Source organism: Tachysurus fulvidraco, chromosome 5 (assembly GCF_022655615.1).
Source record: "Tachysurus fulvidraco isolate hzauxx_2018 chromosome 5, HZAU_PFXX_2.0, whole genome shotgun sequence".
In the NCBI taxonomy this organism is placed as follows: Eukaryota; Metazoa; Chordata; class Actinopteri; order Siluriformes; family Bagridae; genus Tachysurus; species Tachysurus fulvidraco.
In genome coordinates, this window is record NC_062522.1 from 16,822,154 (window position 1) to 16,842,736 (window position 20,583).

At 35.1% G+C, this 20,583-nt stretch overlaps 1 protein-coding gene across 2 annotated transcripts; it reads right to left on the minus strand.

Moving 5' to 3' along the window:
* Positions 1-5,688: 5,688 nt before the first annotated feature.
* tgm2b (transglutaminase 2b) lies at positions 5,689-19,004 on the minus strand. Of its 2 annotated transcripts, XM_027147108.2 has the most exons (13): positions 18,850-19,004; positions 14,827-15,006; positions 12,861-13,079; positions 12,516-12,634; positions 11,433-11,561; positions 11,140-11,320; positions 10,832-10,967; positions 10,002-10,105; positions 9,434-9,673; positions 8,803-9,078; positions 8,543-8,703; positions 7,456-7,592; positions 5,689-6,594 (listed from the first exon to the last, which is right to left on the minus strand). In XM_027147108.2, the coding sequence occupies exons 1-13, from the start codon at positions 18,851-18,853 to the stop codon at positions 6,444-6,446; spliced, it is 2,037 nt and encodes a 678-aa protein (XP_027002909.2). In that variant the 5' UTR covers positions 18,854-19,004; the 3' UTR covers positions 5,689-6,443. The 2 variants fall into 2 exon arrangements, with proteins under 2 accessions (XP_027002909.2, XP_027002910.2); XM_027147109.2 differs by lacking the exons at positions 14,827-15,006; positions 18,850-19,004 and having other exon boundaries at positions 12,861-13,089.
* Between the last annotated feature and the right edge of the window lie 1,579 nt (positions 19,005-20,583).

A 20,583-nucleotide genomic window follows, 5' to 3' on the forward strand; every position in this document is an offset into this window, starting at 1 on the left:
TCCTCCAGGGCCATGGTGTTACATAAAACACAAAACAATAGGAGGCAACACATAACTAAGTTCTTTCTTTTTGTTTCTTTGTTTAAAACACATTTTTATTATTTTGTTAATATGTGAAGCATCCACCGTACAATTCTTGGTGTATGTGCCGTTACTATGGAAACAACACCATATTAAAATAAGCAAATACAAAATATTTTTTTTGTATAGCACTTTTAACAATTTTCATTGTCTCAAAGCAGCTTTACAGAAGTATGCAAACAGAAGAGAAAGAAAAAAGAAATAAATATATATGAAGAGGAAGTAGAAGAAATAAATGTAAAAATAAATAAACGAATATATACAATTAAAGTTTAAAGATTAATTTAAAAATATTAACTTAAAATTTAAAATGCTATATATCTATACCTATTACTATATGGATATATACTATATAGATATATAAAATACTATATATCTGTTAAGCACATTAATACAACCCCATTTATGTTAGAGGTGGAGCTACTGTTCCAGTTATACATATAATTAACCTTCTATAATACTTTCTGACCAATCAGATTAGCCAGTTCAAGCATGCTGTGGTACCATTTTCTATCATTTCTCTGAAAGTGTCATTCACTTATGCATTAGAAATTAAATTAAATTGTTAGGAAGTTTTTCTAGTATAAGAGGAATAAATCACATAGGACATACAGGACATACTTATATTAATTCGTGTCCAGCCGCTAAACATGACCACAGCCACAGGATCAGTTTAGCTGCCTAATTTTTAATTGCTATCCAACTGGATAGTGTGATGACACCCCAATTACCGTGTATATGTGCATCTCCAAACAAGGCAGTGGCTAAATAGAAAAAAACTTTGTTATATTTGCACTGTTAACAATTTTATACAAAAATGTACACTAACCTTATCTAACTTTGGTGCTTTGTTTTATGGTGACTAGGTATCTTTGGAACCAAAACATTACCAAAACAAGTTGTTATTGCAACATTTGATTGGAGCAAATTATTTGATTTCTATTTAGTTGTTTTATTTTTATATACACGTGATTGGGCCTCATTTAATCAGTTCAAATCAATGAATGATGTATAGCCAGAAGTCAGTGAACATTAGTGTCTGTTTTTCTGCTTATTATTTGTTTTTGCCACATTTGAAGGTAAATGAATAAATCTCATAGTTTTGTTTAATACTCTTGGCACATGATCCAACAGAACCAGACATCAATATGTACTATAAATTACTACACAATATCGTAGATTATTTATATTGCCAAGGTTTTACTTCACAGTGCATTTCCTTTATAGATGCCTGCTTTTGTCATGTTGGCCTAGATGATTTGTACAAGGGCTAGATTCTGCTGGTAGCCTTTTTTTCTGTACCTCTTTGCTCTGCTTCCTGTTCAGAATGCTCTTGGTGAGTGTGTGTACAGGTATGTACTGTATGTACACGCTACATACAGTACAGTTTCAGATAATGACTGTTTTGCCTTGAAATTCAACCAAATTTCTAGACTAGTTTTTGTGTAAAGGTTGATCAAAAGTATCTGCAGCATTAGCAGTGTGTCACTGTTTATTGCTTTCATGTTACAGAAAAGAAAAACAATTCTTTGCAGTGTTGAATTTGTTCTGCCTTGATGTTTTGTATTATATGAACATACAAACTTAGCACATTTCAAAATACATTTATGTGTTGATGTAGAAGGACAAAAAACTATGTATAATATTAAACAAGTCATTTAAAAAAATCCATGCTGTAATGCTGTAATACCCTTGCAAAACTCTGTGTGTGTGTGTGTGTGTGTGTGTGTGTGTGTGTGTGTGTGTGTGTGTGTGTGTGTGTGTGTGTGTGTGTGTGTGTGTGCGTGCGTGCGTGCGTGCGTGCGTGCGTGCGTGCGTGCGCATGTCTTCAAAAGCTTGAGCTTCAGTGCCTCCTTCAGTTCATCTTGAAAAATGTTTTAGACTTTCATGAAGCAAATTCAGCTTGTGGGATTCAGTTAGTATTGTACTGTTATGTAACACCCCTTACTATATTTTAAGCAGATATATTCTCCATTAATTACAAAAAGGATTTTCCTAATTTGCATATGCTCTTTGGCTTGATTTAAGGGTCTTGTTCAAGGTCTGCAAAGTGAAAGCTTGTCAGTCCTGGTATTTAAACTCACAAAACTTACTGATTAAAAGTTTAAATAATTATCAAATATACACATTTTACAACATACTATTTTAAGCATATTTTTAGAGAAGTTTTTTTGCAGAATAGATGAATAGCTCTGCTGTGTTCGTGTTATCCAATACTGTTTGTCATTTCATTGTGTCCTTGTGTCTCTGCCATAGTGCTTATGTCATATACTGGAGGAGGATTTAAAGACCTTGAATACATGTGTTTCCCTTAAACATCCTGTAGAGGTCGCACGTGACCTTTTCCTGTTTCATTCAATTCCAAAGGCTATAAAAGTGTTCTTCATAATCAAATGCTGAGCATATTCAAATTTAATTCACAGAAATAATACATGAGAAAAGAGTAATGATTGCATGGTGGTGTATTGACCTGACAGAATATATAGTCACGGTGGCTCAGACATTGTGGATTTAGTCTTTAAACTAACAGTACATTTAAAATGATTACAACATCACTGCCTGTAGCTATTTAAGCACCTTAATTGTTCAGCAATCTTTGGTATATTAATTAGGATTTAGACAATACATAAAATTATTACAAAAATGTTGTAACCAAGATAACTGATTTGTTTAAAAGCCAAAGAAGTGATTATTTATCTATCCTTAGGGGGTTCTCTGCTTGCATGTGAGCATCTCCCTGCACACTAAAAGCTTGTACCTAGTCCCTAAATAAGACAGGATGTAAAAGGCAGTAGGGATGTTTTGTCTCTCACACCTACACATTCATATCAAGTTTAAAGTAGTCAGTTCATTCTCTGACATGTTTTTAGGAAGTTAGAGGAACACAGGGAGCACAGGCGAACTTGTGCAGACATGAGTAAATTCTCCCCATTTAAAATGTATTTGATCACCTGAATGTGTAAGAATTCTTAAGCAGTCACTTATGACTTAGAGCATTTAAATATGGAGTGATACTGAGTAAAAATTCCTCAAAATTCAGATTTGGAAATAAAACAAAGTAGACATTTAAGAAATTAGACATGAATTTGTGTTGAACTTCATAGGTTACATAATGGCTATGAAAATGTTATATGCATAAAAAATACTGATAGCCATGTCCACTGTATTTATTTATTTATTTATTTATTTATTTATTTATTTATTTGGTTAACAGGTGGCTGGTTATAAAGAAAGAACCTAACCTGTTTTTCCACAAAAGGTCCTTGGAAACATGACTTCTTTTCCCACTAACCCAAGAATCTGCAACTGGGTTGCAGCTGGACATCTAGCAGAACAATGATCCCAAGCAGTATGTTTAACGGTTGCCATGCATGTCCCCCTGTCCCCTTTCCTAAGCCCTAATTAAATCCTGAGCTTAAGACGAGTCTAAAGTCCCATGGAGCATCTGAGGTGTCAGATTTCTTTATCTGAATTCTCCTGTCATCAGGCATTTCATTAGGAAAATTACTATTATGTTGGAAAAGAAGGGAAGCACTTAATGCAGGGGATTAAATAATCTGACAAAAGCCATTTAACCATAAAACATTTTTACACAAGGGTGCCAATAATCCTACAACTGACAGTACATACTATTCATGAGGTAAACATAGCATGCTATATAAGTTCCAGAACTATACTGCCTCTGTTGTACCAATACCACTATACAGAGTATAATCAGATCTCAATTTGGCTATACTTTAGCTATTGTTTAATTTGAAATGAACCTTTGGATCCCTTGGTTTTCAGAAGAAGCAATTGAAATTCCAATCATCTTACAGTTTCCTCACCTCATGATATGACAGACAAAAGAGTTCAACAGGGTTAAAGCTAATAGGAGCTGAAAGAATGAAGACTTGACTAAACTTGCAAACTTGGTATTGCATTACTGAGGTTTAAATGCCTATTTTAGGGTTCCAACTTCACATCGTGTAGCTTATCCAAAAATCTCTTTGGACTGCAAGCCTCAATGCTATTGCTTTGCAATGGCTGAATGCAAAAGGAGGAGAATAATATTGAAATCTTAGAGAAATAATGGATGCATAGATTATCCTTTCATTTAACTAAATGTTACTAAAATGCTACTTTTTTCATGTGTTGATCCTTTCTTTCTCAAAGAGTTGTTTATGTTGCAACTAAAGTTCATCTAATAGAGTGGATAAAAATCTATAACTCAACAGTTTATTGGCTGAAGCACTTTTTTTTGTTAGACTTTTGCATTTCACTATCCCAGAATTTTGCACAGTATTGTCACCTCCAAATTAAATTAAAATGTACAATACACCTAGAATCTTTGCCAATACCCAAAAGGTGAAGACCTAACTGTTGGTCCATCCCAATTAAAGTCCAAATTATAAAAAAGTAATAATTATATAAAATAAAAAATAATTAAAAATAAATTGGAAAAAGCCAACTTTTCAAATGAATGTTAATATGAAATCCCTTTCAGTTCAATTGTAAAACTAATCCCTCTTGCTCTGTTGTCTGTTTTCTTGGACACAAAATCTACAACGAGACAACCATTGCATAGAATTTCTTCACAAAATGTCAGTTTTAAGACATTAGTATGGTATTAGATTTTAGGGACAATAAAAATGTTCAAGAGATAATGTTTTATTTTTAAAAATAAATGTTTTATTGTGTCATTATTACATTTACAATCATTTGAAAATAAGTAGATAATGATTCCATGATATGGTGTAGATAATAATTCCAGCATATGATGTGTAGATAATAATTCCACCATATAATGTGTAGATAATAATTACACCAAGAGACTACAGGCAAGGGTGAAGCAAGTATTGAGAAAAAGTATACTTAAACTAAAAATCTTAATTGATTATAAGTGGAAGTATGCAGCCAAAAAATGATTAAATTGAAATTAAACAATGTTAAAACAACAACTAGTGTTTAGATGATGACTGCTTTAAAACAACTAAACCATCATTGAATCTCTGCATGTTTGCAATATTTCTGTGAGGCAAAGGAGATTTCACACTGTATACAAGTTTTTCGTTACTTCAGAGTGCTGACACATTTGACAATCAATGCGTATATAGAGATGGATAAAGTTCTACACTACAGTCCAGTGGTTTATCCATCTCTAAATACGCATTGATTGTCAAAGCACTAACTATATTGTGAAGCATAAAAGGTCATCAACAACTGACATTGTTCTTGAGGTACGTTGTACACTGATGAACTGGAATTGGATGCTTGATGACAGTAAGAAACCTTTCAAAAGAGGTTCATTAATTCATTAAGCGTACGTTAAAGGTCTACATAAAAACGTATGGAGCAAAAAGTATGTTTTTTTTCCCCTCTTGGTAATGTAATTTGATAAGAGTAGTAACTTTTGAGAAATACTTGAATTAATGAAGAACATTTCATCCCTGTTGGCAAATACTTTTGACACAATCTGTTTTAGTTTAGTCTGAAAAACAGCTGATGAATGATAAATAGGGGACGTATGGTGGTGTCTTAATGGTGGAATGTTTGAAAAATAAATTTTAAAACAAGTTTTGTGTTCATGCTTAAGATGTAATTCAATAAACTGTGATTGAAAGCATATTTCTCAGTGATTTAAGTCTTTAATGGAGAAAAATACAAGCATTAAACTATACTATATAGTTGCAATTTAACTGAGATCGAAGCATCTTTATTCAAAAATATAGAATATTATCTTTTGTATAAACTGTCTGACTGTCACATTTTAGCACTTGGCTTTGTTATATAAACCTGCCCATTTTCACAGTCAGGAACAAAAAGAGAGCTTCAAAAGCAAAATGCTAGATTTAAAGCTGTAGACTAAGGCACCCAGTTATATGATAGCAACATGTTTATAGAATCATTGCAGAGCAGACATATAAAAATCTCCTATAAAAGATATATAGGCCATATAGTTACAGTACACTGACGTCACAATGAGACAGTGACTGAAACAGAGAATAAGCATTTAGTGTTCAACTGGCTTTATACTGCAAACTGTTTAGATTGTCCACTTGTTTAAGAACACATAAGAAACTAAAAGCCTTGGTTACATATTAACTATCTGTAGCAGTGATTTGCATAAAGTACAAATCATATAACAGTTTAAAAGACTGTCTCATGTAATTCAATACAAAACTAATTTATGATTTAAATGCTGGTTAAAATGGAAATGTTTCTTGGCTAGATACATCTAAGTATAATGTTTTTGGTGCAAATTCTTTTTCCAAACATAAAGCCCAGAAATGACACATTAGGATTGTAACCTTTTCAATCCTCAATGTGTGTCATTTTCATTTGGCTTTCACTGAAGCAAGCATTGGAGTGATCGAGAGACTTTATTTGCCGATAATAACATTCCTGAACCCTTTAACAGGACCAAGTTTGTCGCTGTTAAAATCCACCAGCAGTTTGCGCAAGCCATAATGGTTTGGAGTGAAGTAGAGTTTGACTTTAGCTTCTTGTCCAGGTTCAATATTGGTTGAAAGACTGAAAAACATATATAAAAAATGAGTTAGTTATCATGGCCATACCTGCAAAATAATATCTTATTTAGCTTTTATTTTCTCAAGCTAGAGGAAAGGAAGCCAGTAGATAATGGGTTGGAAAAAATGAATCTATATATATATGAAATTGATAGATATTAGTCATGGATTTTAATATGTGAGCAATATAGAACTGAAACAATAGTCTAGTGTTAATTTCCTTACATTATTATTATATTAATACATAATAAAAAATTTTATTCTTAGTTTCTTGATCCAATCAGTATATATTTATATTTCTAAACCTTACAGTATCCTTGCAGTATTTAGCTATTTTTTTTTTGTATTGTATTATGCACATCATTTTTTTTTATCACACTTCAGCTGCACTGTGTTTCAGTGCAAAGATTTGTCTTGTCTCTTTTTATTATCTGACGTTATCCATCTCCGAACAAGATTAGTAGATCGACTGTAAATCAAACATTTAAGAGATTACAGAATGCATTTTTGAAGGCCAGAGTTTTGTATTGGCAAACAAACCTTGCATGATTATGGTCTAAGAGATAAATTTGTAATGTTGGCTGTTTGGATCAGCAGCAGATTTAGTGGTAACACTGTGGCCAATTATTATAGCTTTATATCCAGCTTTATATTTAAAGTGTTTAAGTAAATTTGCATGTTTTTATATGCAGTGTAGTCTGAGTAATTATTTCTAGTCTGTTTATGGAAAAAATGCCAAGGTTAATAAATCATTGGATTATTGTGTTGCTTGTTTTAATACTTCAGACTGCAGCTCATGTGTGAAATGTTCCATCCACATATACAAAGTCATTAACATAGACAATGTCTGTTTAATGTAACACACCTCTCAGTGATAGTCTTGCCTCCAGTGAGGTTGGCTCCCTCAATACTGAAGCAGCATGCATTTAAAGGCTCTGGCAGTGTGTTCTGTACGGTGAGCTCTGCAGCCAGCTGACGATTCTCTTTGGGTTCTCCCAGGATCTAAGGCACAATGTCATACACATATTGAATAATAAATACGGTTCCTCTGAGTCATTGTACTTTACTATGGTGAATTCCTAAAGCTTATTATTGCCATTTAACCACAAGTTTAAAATAATAATGTGCTCTTTCTAATACATTTGCTATAGTAAGAGCTCATTTACATGGACATGGACCACTCAACATAATCCAACTCCAATAACAAACATTAAATCTTGTGTTGTTGAATATGCATGAATGCAAACTTTGTTGAGGCTTTTTGGAGAGGTTTATGAAACATTTATGGGAACGAATCTCTGGCATCAACTTTATGTAGAAGTCTGTAAGTTTTTCACCAGAGGAAAGTCTTCAGGACAATATACTTTCTGGTTTCTCTTTTTGCAAACAAAATACATTTTTAAAAATACTTAAAGATAAAGGAAAAGACAAAGAACTTAGTTATGGAACAACTGTTTACACCCCTATAACATAAGTGCTTACTGAAAATACCTTGTGTCACAAATGTTCCACAACATTAAATGTAACTATACATGGTTATAAGTATCATAAAATTCCTGTGGTGTTGTAACAAAAACAATAAAGTAGAACCTCACCACTTCACATGGTGTTAAGAAACATTGTCATTGATAATTTTTGTAACAACACACCAAGTGTTGTTTTAGTCCTTTTTTGTGGCTTCTATTTGTGTATGTTACATACTGTATAATCTTGCACTTCCTAAGGAGGTTTGTATTCTGATTTTTGCATTTTGGTAACTTTTAAGTAGTGTTTTATTTCTCTTATACCAAAGCGTTTTGCCAACAAATACAATTTATTACTGCATGACAAACATTGTATTTTATATTTAGATTTAATGTGGTAACATCATGTGTGTTACAACAGCTGTAAACAATTGTAACCAGCCTCTTGTTTTTCTTTCCTGAGAAGTTGTCATGGCAGCATGCCTGTACCTTTATCTTGATCTCTGGGTTATCAAGGACAATAGTGCGCATAGCCAGAATGCCTTCTTTGGTGCTGTAGTCAATCAGTAGAGCACCCAGGCGGATCAGGTTGTCCTGGGTAATGGCATTGCAGTATTTGTTGTAGTTCAGCCTCAGTGGGACCTTGCGCTCTAAAAAACACACAAACATGTACACACATATCAATTACATACAGTGCCAAACCACTACCACACCACACACGTATCATCTATCCACACAGACACACACACCTCCTCCGGGTTGTAACTCAACATTGAGCAGATCTTTAAAGCCACATTCCTCTCCTATAGCTCCATCATAAGACATGGCACGGGAAGCAAACACCAGACGACACTTCTTTAACGCAGATGTATGGTTGGAAACCAAGGCATAGACATCAAAGTCACAGCCCTTCCTCATCTCTGTGCTGACCTTGATGGTGACATGTAGGCCAGAATTGTCAGTCTGTTTCAGGAGTTTGTTTTGATGGTTGGCTTTTTTAAATGCCTCTCGTTCTTCAGCTGTGCCTGTGTCAGGAGAATATTAAAGCAGGTCAAATGACAGTAAAAATAACTCTAGAACCCTAAGGTTCACTTGGTTTGTCCCTCTGTGGAAACGCCTTTAAGTGTTCACAACAAAGTGTTTCTCTGTCAGAAAGTAACAGCTCAGCAAACTAAAAAGTTTCTAATTATCTACTGTATTTAAAAAACCCTTGACATATGTTTTCTTCTAACAGTATTGGAAATTTAATATTCTGCACTTTGTATCTTTCACACCCTAATAATACAAAGTTAAAACAATATCAGAGAAACTTCAGTAATTTAAGCTTTTTTTTTTTGGCTAACTGAATGCACATTGATCGATAAAGGTGATATACATTACCTTCTGGGTACTTGTAAAGGTGTGTAATGTCCTCTCGTTTGTCACTTCCAACACTCTTAGTGCTGATTTTCTGGCCAACCTCAGTAGAACTGATGATCTTTCTTGTGCTGCCGTCTTGGTATTTCAGGAAGGTCATCACATCTGCATTTACCTCCGTGAACACGAACGGAGCATCATACTTGCACATGATTTCTCCCTCTTTTATGGCTTTCAGTGGGACTGGCCCACAGCAGAATACCCCTAAAAGAGAAAGAAAGAAAGAAAGAAAGAGATTTTACTCAATTTTAACAAAGGAATACAATGTATAGTATCTTGTATTGATGATGGGATGGCTTTGTAAAGTCTTCTCCAGCACATGCCAAAGTAGATTTTCATTTGGGTTAAGGTTTGGATGGCCTCTGTGGTGGAAAAAAATCCATTAAAAAGAACATCATTCAGTATAATGTAAATAGATTGTCAGCTGACCTACTTGCGCATATAACGTCGGTGTGTGTGTGTGTGTGTGTGTGTGTGTGTGTGTGTGTGTGTGTGTGTGTGTGTGTGTGTGAACTGGAAATAGCGTCCATACCCTCGCTCTTCTCCTGGGGCGTGGGGTCACTAGCCTGCCAGCCATCAAAGCCTGCTTTCAGATCTGGACGAGCCATCCAGCTTTCCACCCAACAGTGGTAATTCCTGCAAGAAGAAACTCGGTTGTAGTCATTTAACGGAGACATTTTTCCAGACCAACTTATAATCCCAAAAAAATTACCTAATGTATGAAAACCTCTTATTATTGAGTGAACTAAACTGTTTTACAGTTACACTTTATTTACAGATTTACAGCTGAATGTTTTTCAAAAACATTTAAAATCCAAGAACAAATAGGTGAATCTCTTCATTAAATATACCTCCCTTTTCTGAAAATAGCTGCATAGTCACAGCTGCCCAAAAGTCAAGGCTTTCTCAATAGGTAGGCTTGTGCCTAAATATGAGGTGGGTGAGTAATTCAAAGGAAGAAGTTTATTCATATAAACAGGCTTAGTCATATAAAAAGAACTATTGACAAGCATACACATTTGCATTTATTTAGCCTGTAAATTGTCCTAAAGCCCAAACAAATAATGAATCATTGGCAATTTAAAATATATTTGAGAAAATGTTACTTTTACTGAGCACATGTTACACCCATACCCCAACAGTTACACTGGCTCCAGTTTCAAAGCAAATTAAGTCTAAACTTTAAGCTATTATGTGGCTATAGGGACACCAGCACTGTTAAGAACAAAACCAGCAACAATAATACAGTAAAAGAAAACCTCAAAAACATCAGGTTAACGCTGCATGTACAGTATGTAATTATTGCGATGCTGACATAAATTCTGTGGGGTTAAATATTAAAGAAGCAGAAATTATTATTACCAGATCATGTCTCTGCTGGTGTTCAACAGCTTGCCTTTTTCATCCACATAGCGCTCAATCACCAGGTTGCTGTTGGTGTCATGAGCTGAGAGGTAGTTAGTCACCACTCTGCAGGGGATACCCAATGCTCGAGACACTGAAGACAAATGGCCAAGACACTTGGCTTATTTATTCACGCAGACAAGTGAAATCCATGCTATTATTGACACATTTTTCATTATTTTCCCATAAAGCTATGCTGTAATGCACATTCCATTCTCAGGCTTGTCTAACCGCAAAAAATGTGGGGGTAACAGTCATTTTCTTACCAGTGCAGGCAACAGCAGCAAACACCCAGCACTGGCCATAGCGAACAGGCAGGCAAGAAGTGGAATTCCAAGTCTTAAGAATCTCCACGCTTCCTCTCCATGACATGGGACTGATTCCACCTTCAAATGTTTTTTTCCAGCAGCCTTCCAGGACCCCATTATCTCTGTCATTACTGTTCACCTGCAAGTGTTTATTCATGTGTGTGGCATATATGCATTGTATAATGACATCAAAAGTTATTCAAATGAGTATAGAACATAATGAGCAAAGTTTGTAGAAATGCAATACTCACCATAGCACTAAGCACTCGAGTGACATAAATAGGGTTTCTGCGGCCGGAACAATCTTTCCCAGGGTTTCTCTGGCATTTAGGGTTCACATCCAGAATTCTTAGACATGCATCCAGAACGCCTTCTTCAAACTAAGAATCAAAGCATAAACAATGCAGTATTATTACCCTACTTAGTAAGGTTTGTTACAGCAATAGCAATGTAAAAACAGTGCCAACATTTATCATCTGATCTGTTTGTGTAATTTTAGAAATCCCATGGGGTTTAAATCAAGCAAATATTTGTTTTTTTTTCTCCCCCACATTAACATTAATTGTATAATGCAAGCACTGACCCTATGTTAGGCCCTAGTAGTACACATCCAAAGAAATATAGAATTTGCACAGAGCTGGTGGCATGTGGTAGCAATACCATCCTAACATATCAGTGGTAGCCAACACCTTCCGGTTTGTCCTGTTTCTTCCTTTAATTTGTATGTATTATACGTAAATCTTCAAACAAATTCTAAAATAAAAAATATATATATGTTTGTGCTTTTGTATTACACTTTTCAGCAGTTCATTCATTACAAGCAGTAATTTAAAAATATTAGTAAAGTTACAGTAATAAACACACACACACACACACACACACACACACACACAAACACACACACACAAACACACACACACACACACACACACACACACACACACACACACACACACACACACACACACACACACACACACACACACTTCAAGTATTACTAATACTCTTATCAATGTTTGCTTCCCTAAAACATTTCTGTACCAACATGTGTTTTCTCTGCATTTTTTCAGCCTCTACATCATCTCACTTTTTAGGGTGTATGCCATCTACTTCAAAGAAGTGAGAGTTATGTTTGGCTTACATCCAACAGAAGGAGGTGATAGATAACTAGCTTGCATAAACTGTGTGTGTGTGTGTGTGTGTGTGTGTGTGTGTGTGTGTGTGTGTGTGTGTGTGTGTGTGTGTGTGTGTGTGTGTGTGTGTGTGTGTGTGTGTGTGTGTGTGTGTGTGTGTGAGATAGAGAGAGACAGAGAGACAGAGAGAGATTTCAGCACCTGGCCAAAGTACCAAGCTGAAGGGACAGGATATTTGGCATCACCCCTGTAGATGATCCCATCCTGAGCCAAAACATATTCTTCCAGATTCTCCTCACTTTCCATGTACACCATATCACCTGTTCAGTAAATAACCCAAACAAACCGACCATCAAAAGCCTGGTGGAAACATCAGCTAGTGTTAATAGACTCTGAACATCAATGTTAATATGTTATTATGTGTGCTTAGGGGTTTGTATGTGGTCTGTGTTTGGAGGATAAAAATAAATTGATGCAGCTATTGCTTGATGTTTATACAGAAGGCTAACAAATACTAGGCTTATGGTGTGCTAGATTTTCACTCACGTGGGCACCAGGGGTTGAATAGTAGTATCAATTCAAACTGAATCATGCCATCCAGAGTCACAGTGTAGGGGCCAATTGGTGCATCGGGGGCAGAACAGATGGACAAGGAGACAACCTCCCCAGGGGGACTGGTTACTGCAGCACTCCATTTTGCATCATCAATATTATCACTCAGACCAAAAACAGCCTTGGTACCATACTGCTCCACAGGATCAGGTCCTTTAGACATTCATATAAGGAAATGTATAAATATTGATATGAAGATCAACATCATGAACTCAAAAAACTTAAAAAAAAAAAAAAAAAAAGAAAAGAAAACAGCATATTTTGTAGCCATCAGAAGCATTTATAATTTTTTAAAGAATCTTTCACTAAAATAAGGGTAGATTTGAAAAAAATCCCAAAATTTCCCCATAATTCCAAAAACATATGCTAGAAACAGGAAATGTGTAACTGTCTAAATAAATGCATAGGAAAAAGATCCAGGGAGTATTTGGGAACTCAGGATGTGTGACCTTAGAAGAAAGTCTAATCAACACACAGTCAAGAAAAGTGGGAAACATTCCAGGAAATTGTTCCTTTTAACTGTTGAAGCAGAAGTGCATTTCTTCTTTTTTTGTATACTGTATGCACATGGGGAATTTTATGTAATGAGGCTGTTATAGCCTGTGAGGAATGAAGTATACAGTACATAGTTAATCATAAATTAGTGAAATACAGAATTTCAGGATAAGGAAAAAAGTTAAAGACGTAGTGATTAATTTTTTGTGGATACTCATTACACAAAAGACATAAGAAATCAAACATCAAATCAGGTGTGAGTAACAAAGCTAGAATTAGGCATAATAGTCAGTTCCACTGAATACATCCAAACTAACTGGTGGAAAAAGAGAACTATATTTTTGCATGGATCTAAATATGCCTTAACTGTACACATGGCTCTTTTCTGATAATGTGGTTATCACTGAGCATTTGTTTTCCATTTGTTTCCTGTCTTGCAACCGTTAAGTGTTTCCATTTCTTAACGGAGTTCACTGGAAGTTTCTGCCTGATTGTTGTAATGTTTCAGCCTTTCTGTATTCTTAAGTGTTCTACCAATTTACCATCCTTTTTTCCCCAAAGCAAAATCAGGCTATTATAATAAATTTATAACGATCACTCTTGGTCATTCGACTTTACAGAAACCATGTTTTACATGTATTTGGGGGTTTTTTTTACATTAGTAAAATGAAGGTATCTTTAATTATTATTTTAGACCACAGCTCTTGGAAAGATGAAAGGCTGGAATTCAGCATAGTTCATTGAGTTCCCTGTTACTGGAGATGCTAATTCATTGTGTAGTTGAACACAGAGCTGGATTTGGTAAACTCTGGTTACTATATTCAACACAAAGTAAAATGCTGTAAAAATAGGTTACATCAGGGCTATCATCATATCCACAATGAGCCAAAGTGGCAGCAGGTTTTCATTCCATCCCTGCAGGAGGCACACCTGATTTCACTTTTGTAGTTGTTTGAAGACTGAGACCAAATGAGTAAAGTTGGATCAAAGTGGGGTTCTGCTTGATTAGAATTAAACTTTCTAAGCACACTACATGGGTTAAATGTCTTTGTAAAAATCTCTTTGTAAAGGAATTAATGCATTATATATTACAGTTTATATCAGACTATAGTACAGTAGTAATTAAGTTGCACATAGATACAAACATGTGTTTTTCTTTCTACTTTCTATCTCCTGAACAACATTGAACTTATTTATCTGAAATGGAGCCTGTGCCAAAGGTAATGTCTGAACATTAGTTTTATACACTGCCCTTATTTAGTCTCTGTTTTGTATTTGATTTAAACAAGGTAACATGTCATAACTGTGTTTGGAGCAAACATTACATCTCCTTGCAGTAGTGTTAACAAACCACCCACATGACAAAATCCCACTCACTGGTCTAGCAGCATTTAGATAATATTACCCGTCTCTGCTATGATGTGGAGCTGATGGACTCCAGGTTCGTAGGAGCCAGAACGAAGGTTGAGGTTGATGGTGAATGGCTGTCCTCTCCTCACTACCAGTCGATCTGTGCCATTCAGTTCTGTGCGATGACTTGTGTTATTGAAGTCACATGCAAGGTCCCAAGTGCCAATATCAAGAGCTGAGGAGTTGGAGATGTACAAGGAAAAATTTATGACAAGTGAGGTGAAAAAAACAAGTCTGGGGGCCAGAAATATGAACTTACTAAACCACTGCACTATATCAAAAAATCATTGAGAATGTGTGCTGAAGCCACAGTATATGCAGAACACACATTATGCTCAACAAATATAAATGGCAGATTGTCAGACTGTTGTTCTGATAGTGTGCATGTCATTTGTAACACTTCAGTTTCTTCACCTGTGGTTGAATCCTATCTCACATGGTTTAACAGCATATGGAACGACAATGGAGATTGAGTGCAAAGAGAAATGATAATAGAAAGAGTACTGGGTGGTGTACTGTATTATTTATTTATTTTCCTCTCTCGAGGGAATACGGAAGTGAAAAGACAATTGACTTTCCTTTTCCTGTTTTCTAATTTCCATTCTTTGTTCCAATGACTCTAGTGAAAATATATTCACATAAATTCAGACATAAAAATGATGTCTGCAGTTGTTCTTTAATTGAATATATTTGCTCTTTATTCGAAAAAAAAATATCTAATAAAAAAATACAAAATATTTGTCTAAAGATTCATCAAATAATAGAAAACATCTGCTCCTTTCAAGCTCATTATTTGTGTTCTAAAGGAAGCAGTATGCACACAGACATTCCAAGAATAGTTAAACTCATTAATGTCTTGTGTACACATTGTCTTCCAGCTTTAGGCTATGAAGTAGTAAAACTGCCTTACTAGAATTCACATCTGGATGTCTTTAAGCCAATCAAGGATGAACGTAGGAAGACATAGTGTTGCTTGATGTATGCATATGAAAAGTTATATTCTTTTAATATTGTTAAACATTGTTAAATTGGTTGTAATAGAAATTTGTGTGTGTGTGTGTGTGTGTGTGTGTGTGTGTGTGTGTGTGTGTGTGTGTGTGTGTGTGTGTGTGTGTGTGTGTGTGTGTGTGTGAATATCAGCAGTAGTCAATCTTAATCTTGGTTTTCAGGAATAGACAGAGTCCAAACAGTAAGAGTCAATGCAAACAAACGTGAGGTGTGTGTGTGTGTGTGTGTGTGTGTGTGTGTGTGTGTGTGTGTGTGTGTGTGTGTGTGTGTGTGTGTGTGTGTGTGAATATCAGCAGTAGTCACTCATTATCTTGGTTTGCAGGAATAGACAGAGTGCAAACAGTAAGTCAATATAAACAAATGTGAGGTGAAGCAGGTGTATTATTGTCACCTAGCCAAAGGCAAGACTTTTCTTTGTGCAGACATTCATGCACACAAACACAAACACAAACACACACACACACACACACACACACACACACACACACACACACACACACACACAATCACTTAAGTGTTTCAGTGAGGATTGATACTTAATGGGATATTTGGATAATGATTTGTTTAATTCCTAGGATATAAACATAAGTCCTAGAAAAAGAACATCACATTTAAGGGCCATGATTTTCTGTTTTTGAAAAAGTTCTTAAAAACAGCACTGTTGTTTTCCATTTGGGTTTAGCTTGGTGCTAATTGCTGAGTATCAATACAGAAAGGGTCTCTGTATGGCCATACAATTTACTCCCACTGCCCACGTCATAAAAATGTCAAGCTTTTTTTATAGCATTGGCAACAACATAATCTCTAATTATGACACATTACAAAAGCAGTCAGCTGCAGAGCTTAATTTAGTCATGTGGTGGATTAGATTTAATATCAATTATCATACTGAAGCACTTTGCTGTGCAGTTTTTTTTTGTTTTTTTTTTGTTTTTTTTTTCACTGTAGCAGCACATCACTGACAAAAATCCTCTCAACTTTTATTATCTGCTGTTTAAAATTCCATGTTTAATTTAAGGTGAAATGCTCAACCCTCCCAAAATGCTTTTTTGCTCTCATCTGGTTTTCTCCAGTGATCAGTTTTTCATTGAAAAAATTTTCATTCGTCTTTTATATGAAAAAATTGTTCAATCACCCCCTTACTTCACTTCACAAACATCACTTGAAAGCACTTTCTCCTAGGTTACATGAATCTACACTAGAGATATATGGAATAAAAACACTGTCAATAATAATCGTATGTAATTCAAAGAATTTGTGTGTAAATTTTAATTTTGCGGAGTTGGATCCCAAAACCTACGGCCACGACAGTTTACAGATACGAGATTTTGTGTGTTTGTTCAAATACAACTCCAAAATGTACGACTATGACAGTTTACACACACAACGCTTGTTTTCACAACACCTCTTTTTCACACACGAAAACGGTCTGCGAAACAACTGTCAAAAATACGTCATCACTTTCTCAGGCATTACTATCCGAGGGAAGATGAATCGATTCCACGAAGTGCGCATGCGCCCCGCCCTCTTTTAAACCACTGGCGAAATGGCGGATCAGCAGCCAAGCGCTCACTCATCGTCAGTGTTGTATAAAGTATTAGAAAGCAATACTTGAGTAAAATTACAAGTATCATGCTAGAAAAAGACTTTGGTAGAAGTGAAAGTCACCTTTTAGAATACTACTCAAGTAAAAGTCTTAAAGTCTCTGATATTTACTGTACTTAAGTATCAAAAGTCATTTTCTGATATTCAATGTACTTAAGTATTTGAAGTAAAAGTAATATTTCAGTGATTTTCGGTAGGTATAAGATCAGGGACGGTTCTAGGGTTTCATCTTTAGGGGTTTTAGCCCTCAGTGAGAATTTAAAACAAAAAGAGTTTTATATTATATGACTACATAGTAAGCCAAAAGTTATGGTATTATTAAATGCCAAAAGTGGACACCAAAATTGTATGCATGATGTAAGGATGCCAGTCTTGAATTAAATCAGTTCATGTGTGTGTGTATTCTCTAGTGTGTCCAATGAATGCAGTCATTACTAAACAAATATTCACAAAGACCAAATCAATAAATGTTATTTTTATTTAGTATTGTATGGATTGTTTGCATTAATATTTTGTTTGTGCTACAACTCTGGTAATAGGAATAGCGAAATTTCACTGCTTTTGGTTGCTGTATTTGCAGCTTTCCGATTAACGTTATACATTAACGCCTCCAGCTCTGACTGCGCGTGCACGCTATGACAGTTTACATAACACCTATTTTTCACACACGAAAACTTTTTTTTTCCACACACGAAAACTTTTTTTTTTCCACACACGAAAACTTTTTTTTTCCACACACGAAAACTTTTTTTTTCCCACACACAAAAACGGTCTGCGAAACAACTGTCAACGTACGATTATTATTGACAGTGTTTTTATTCCATAGTGATGTTATTATTAGTGATATTAGTGATATTATTATTATTATTATTTATTATTTAGATTATCATATGTTTATTGCTAGAATGCAAGTCACAAATTTATTTCTGGTGTCAGCTTTTGGAAACTATTTTATATTTGGATCATTTTTAACAGCTTAATTTTGACAGACAGCCTATTACTTCCATCAAACTGTACCGTTTGGATAAGGCATGGTGTGCTCTACTCAGAGCATTATTTGCATGTTTCTATTAAAAGCATCATGCTCTCTGGGGAACTATCTGAAATGCCTTTGTAGCACAGACTAAGACTTGGGAGCCCAAATGTAGTGCAGGACCTGGATGTGAATCTCCCCAATACGCCCGACAGATAATTACCTGGTTAATTTGTGTCTTTAAGCAGGAAAAGCAGCTCTTTATCGACTAGCTTTAAAAATAAAGCTCATGAAATATGTTTTTATTTTAAGAAATGACTAATAAAATGGATTTAATTAATTGCAAACCAGCAAAGTCTAATTAGTTGCTTGTTGTGGTATAGTCTGTAAAAATTATTTTAAATCTTACTTCGGAAAAGTTTGTAAACTCACCCATGTTTGCGTGTCTCTGGTGTGAATGTGCGGCTGAACGCTGCGGTTCTCTGTCAGTGCTGCACTGTGCGCCGCTTTATGCGCGATTTACTGGGCGGCACCTTATTCCCTGCGTGCCCCCCACCCCGACACACACACACACACACACACACACACACACACACACACACACACACACACACACACACACACACACAGAGTAATTATGGTGACGTGTGTGTGTGTGTGTGTGTGTGTGTGTGTGTGTGTGTGTGTGTGTGTGTGTGTGTGTGTGTGTGTGTTGGGAAATGTGTGTGTGTGTTGGGAAATTCTTAGCCGCCAGCCGTATATTTAGGACAATGCGTCCCATAATAAAAAAAAATACTGAACAAATAGTTATGCCATTGATTAGAACTTTGTAATACTCATTATATTATATTATATTATATTATATTATATTATATTATATTATATTATATTATATTATATGTACTACATACATTCAAAGAGTAGAACCTTCATTACCTTCACAGCTTTAGTCCCCATGACATTCCCATACTTATTTGTGAAGTAATTCTGGGCCATTTGTCTGATAAAAATCCTTCCAGGAAATTGAAGTTTAGTTGTTAGATGTTTGTGGTATTTGATCCAGTTATTACAGATGAGTTTCTGTGTTCCACAGAACTCCTGAATGCCACATTAAAATAAATTGAAGCAATTAAATAAATGGAAACATGGTGTTCTATAAACCACTCACAGATTTGTTTAGCAGTGTGTGCATAGTGTTTAACAAGGGCCATCCTGATGGAACTGTGTTTGCATTGTCATGATTAGATAAAACCTTGTGCTCTGATGGCACACTTTGTCTTTCTACAACTGAAACAGCAAAAAGTGTGGCATGGTGGATAAGTGATTATGTTTACCTTGTGCCTCCATTGGGTTTTTATATAATATAATATAATATAATATAATATAATATAATATAATATAATATAATATAATAGCTTTGACTTGTTACAGTAGTTCATTATTGCTGATTGTATAATATTTATAGCATATTTAATTTTGAAACTCCATTAGTTAGAGTTAGAAAGATCTATTAGTTACCCATAACCCCACAACCACCCCCACTCCAAGTCCTGGCCCTTTCATCTGCCCCCCCTTTTTAGCATTGCTCAATGTCTGACATGTCAGGCATGTTGGTTCTGGCTTGGTTATCTTGCTCATTGACATTTAACCTCCTCTTCCATGGAAGGCAAATAGTTGCATTTGTTGGATTCCTTAGTCCTAAGTTTTAACCGTAAGTTATGCTTTTGAGAATAAAACCTGATGAAAGAACAGAGCAGTATATGTATGTATATATATATATATATATATATATATATATATATATATATATATATATATATATATATATATATATATATATATATATATATATATATATATATACTGCTCTGTTCTTTCATCAGGTTTTATGCATAAGTTACGGTTAAAACTTAGGACTAAGGAATCCAACAAATGCAACAAATGTATATATATATATATATATATATATATATATATATATATATATATATATATATATATATATATATATATATATATACACACTCACACCCTCACTCACTCACTCATTTTCTACCGCTTTATCCGAACTACCTCGGGTCATGAGGAGCCTGTGCCTATCTCAGGCGTCATCGGGCATCAAGGCAGGATACACGCTGGACGGAGTGCCAACCCATCACAGGGCGC

What these genes read in the sequence shown, in the direction of transcription:
- tgm2b (XM_027147108.2), bottom strand. An exon ending in CCTTTACAAGTACCCAGAAG is followed by an intron (nt 9,079 to 9,433) that starts GTAATGTATATC and finishes CTCCTGACACAG; the next exon opens with GCACAGCTGAAGAACGAGAG. An exon ending in TGAGTTACAACCCGGAGGAG is followed by an intron (nt 8,704 to 8,802) that starts GTGTGTGTGTCT and finishes TGTGTTTTTTAG; the next exon opens with AGCGCAAGGTCCCACTGAGG.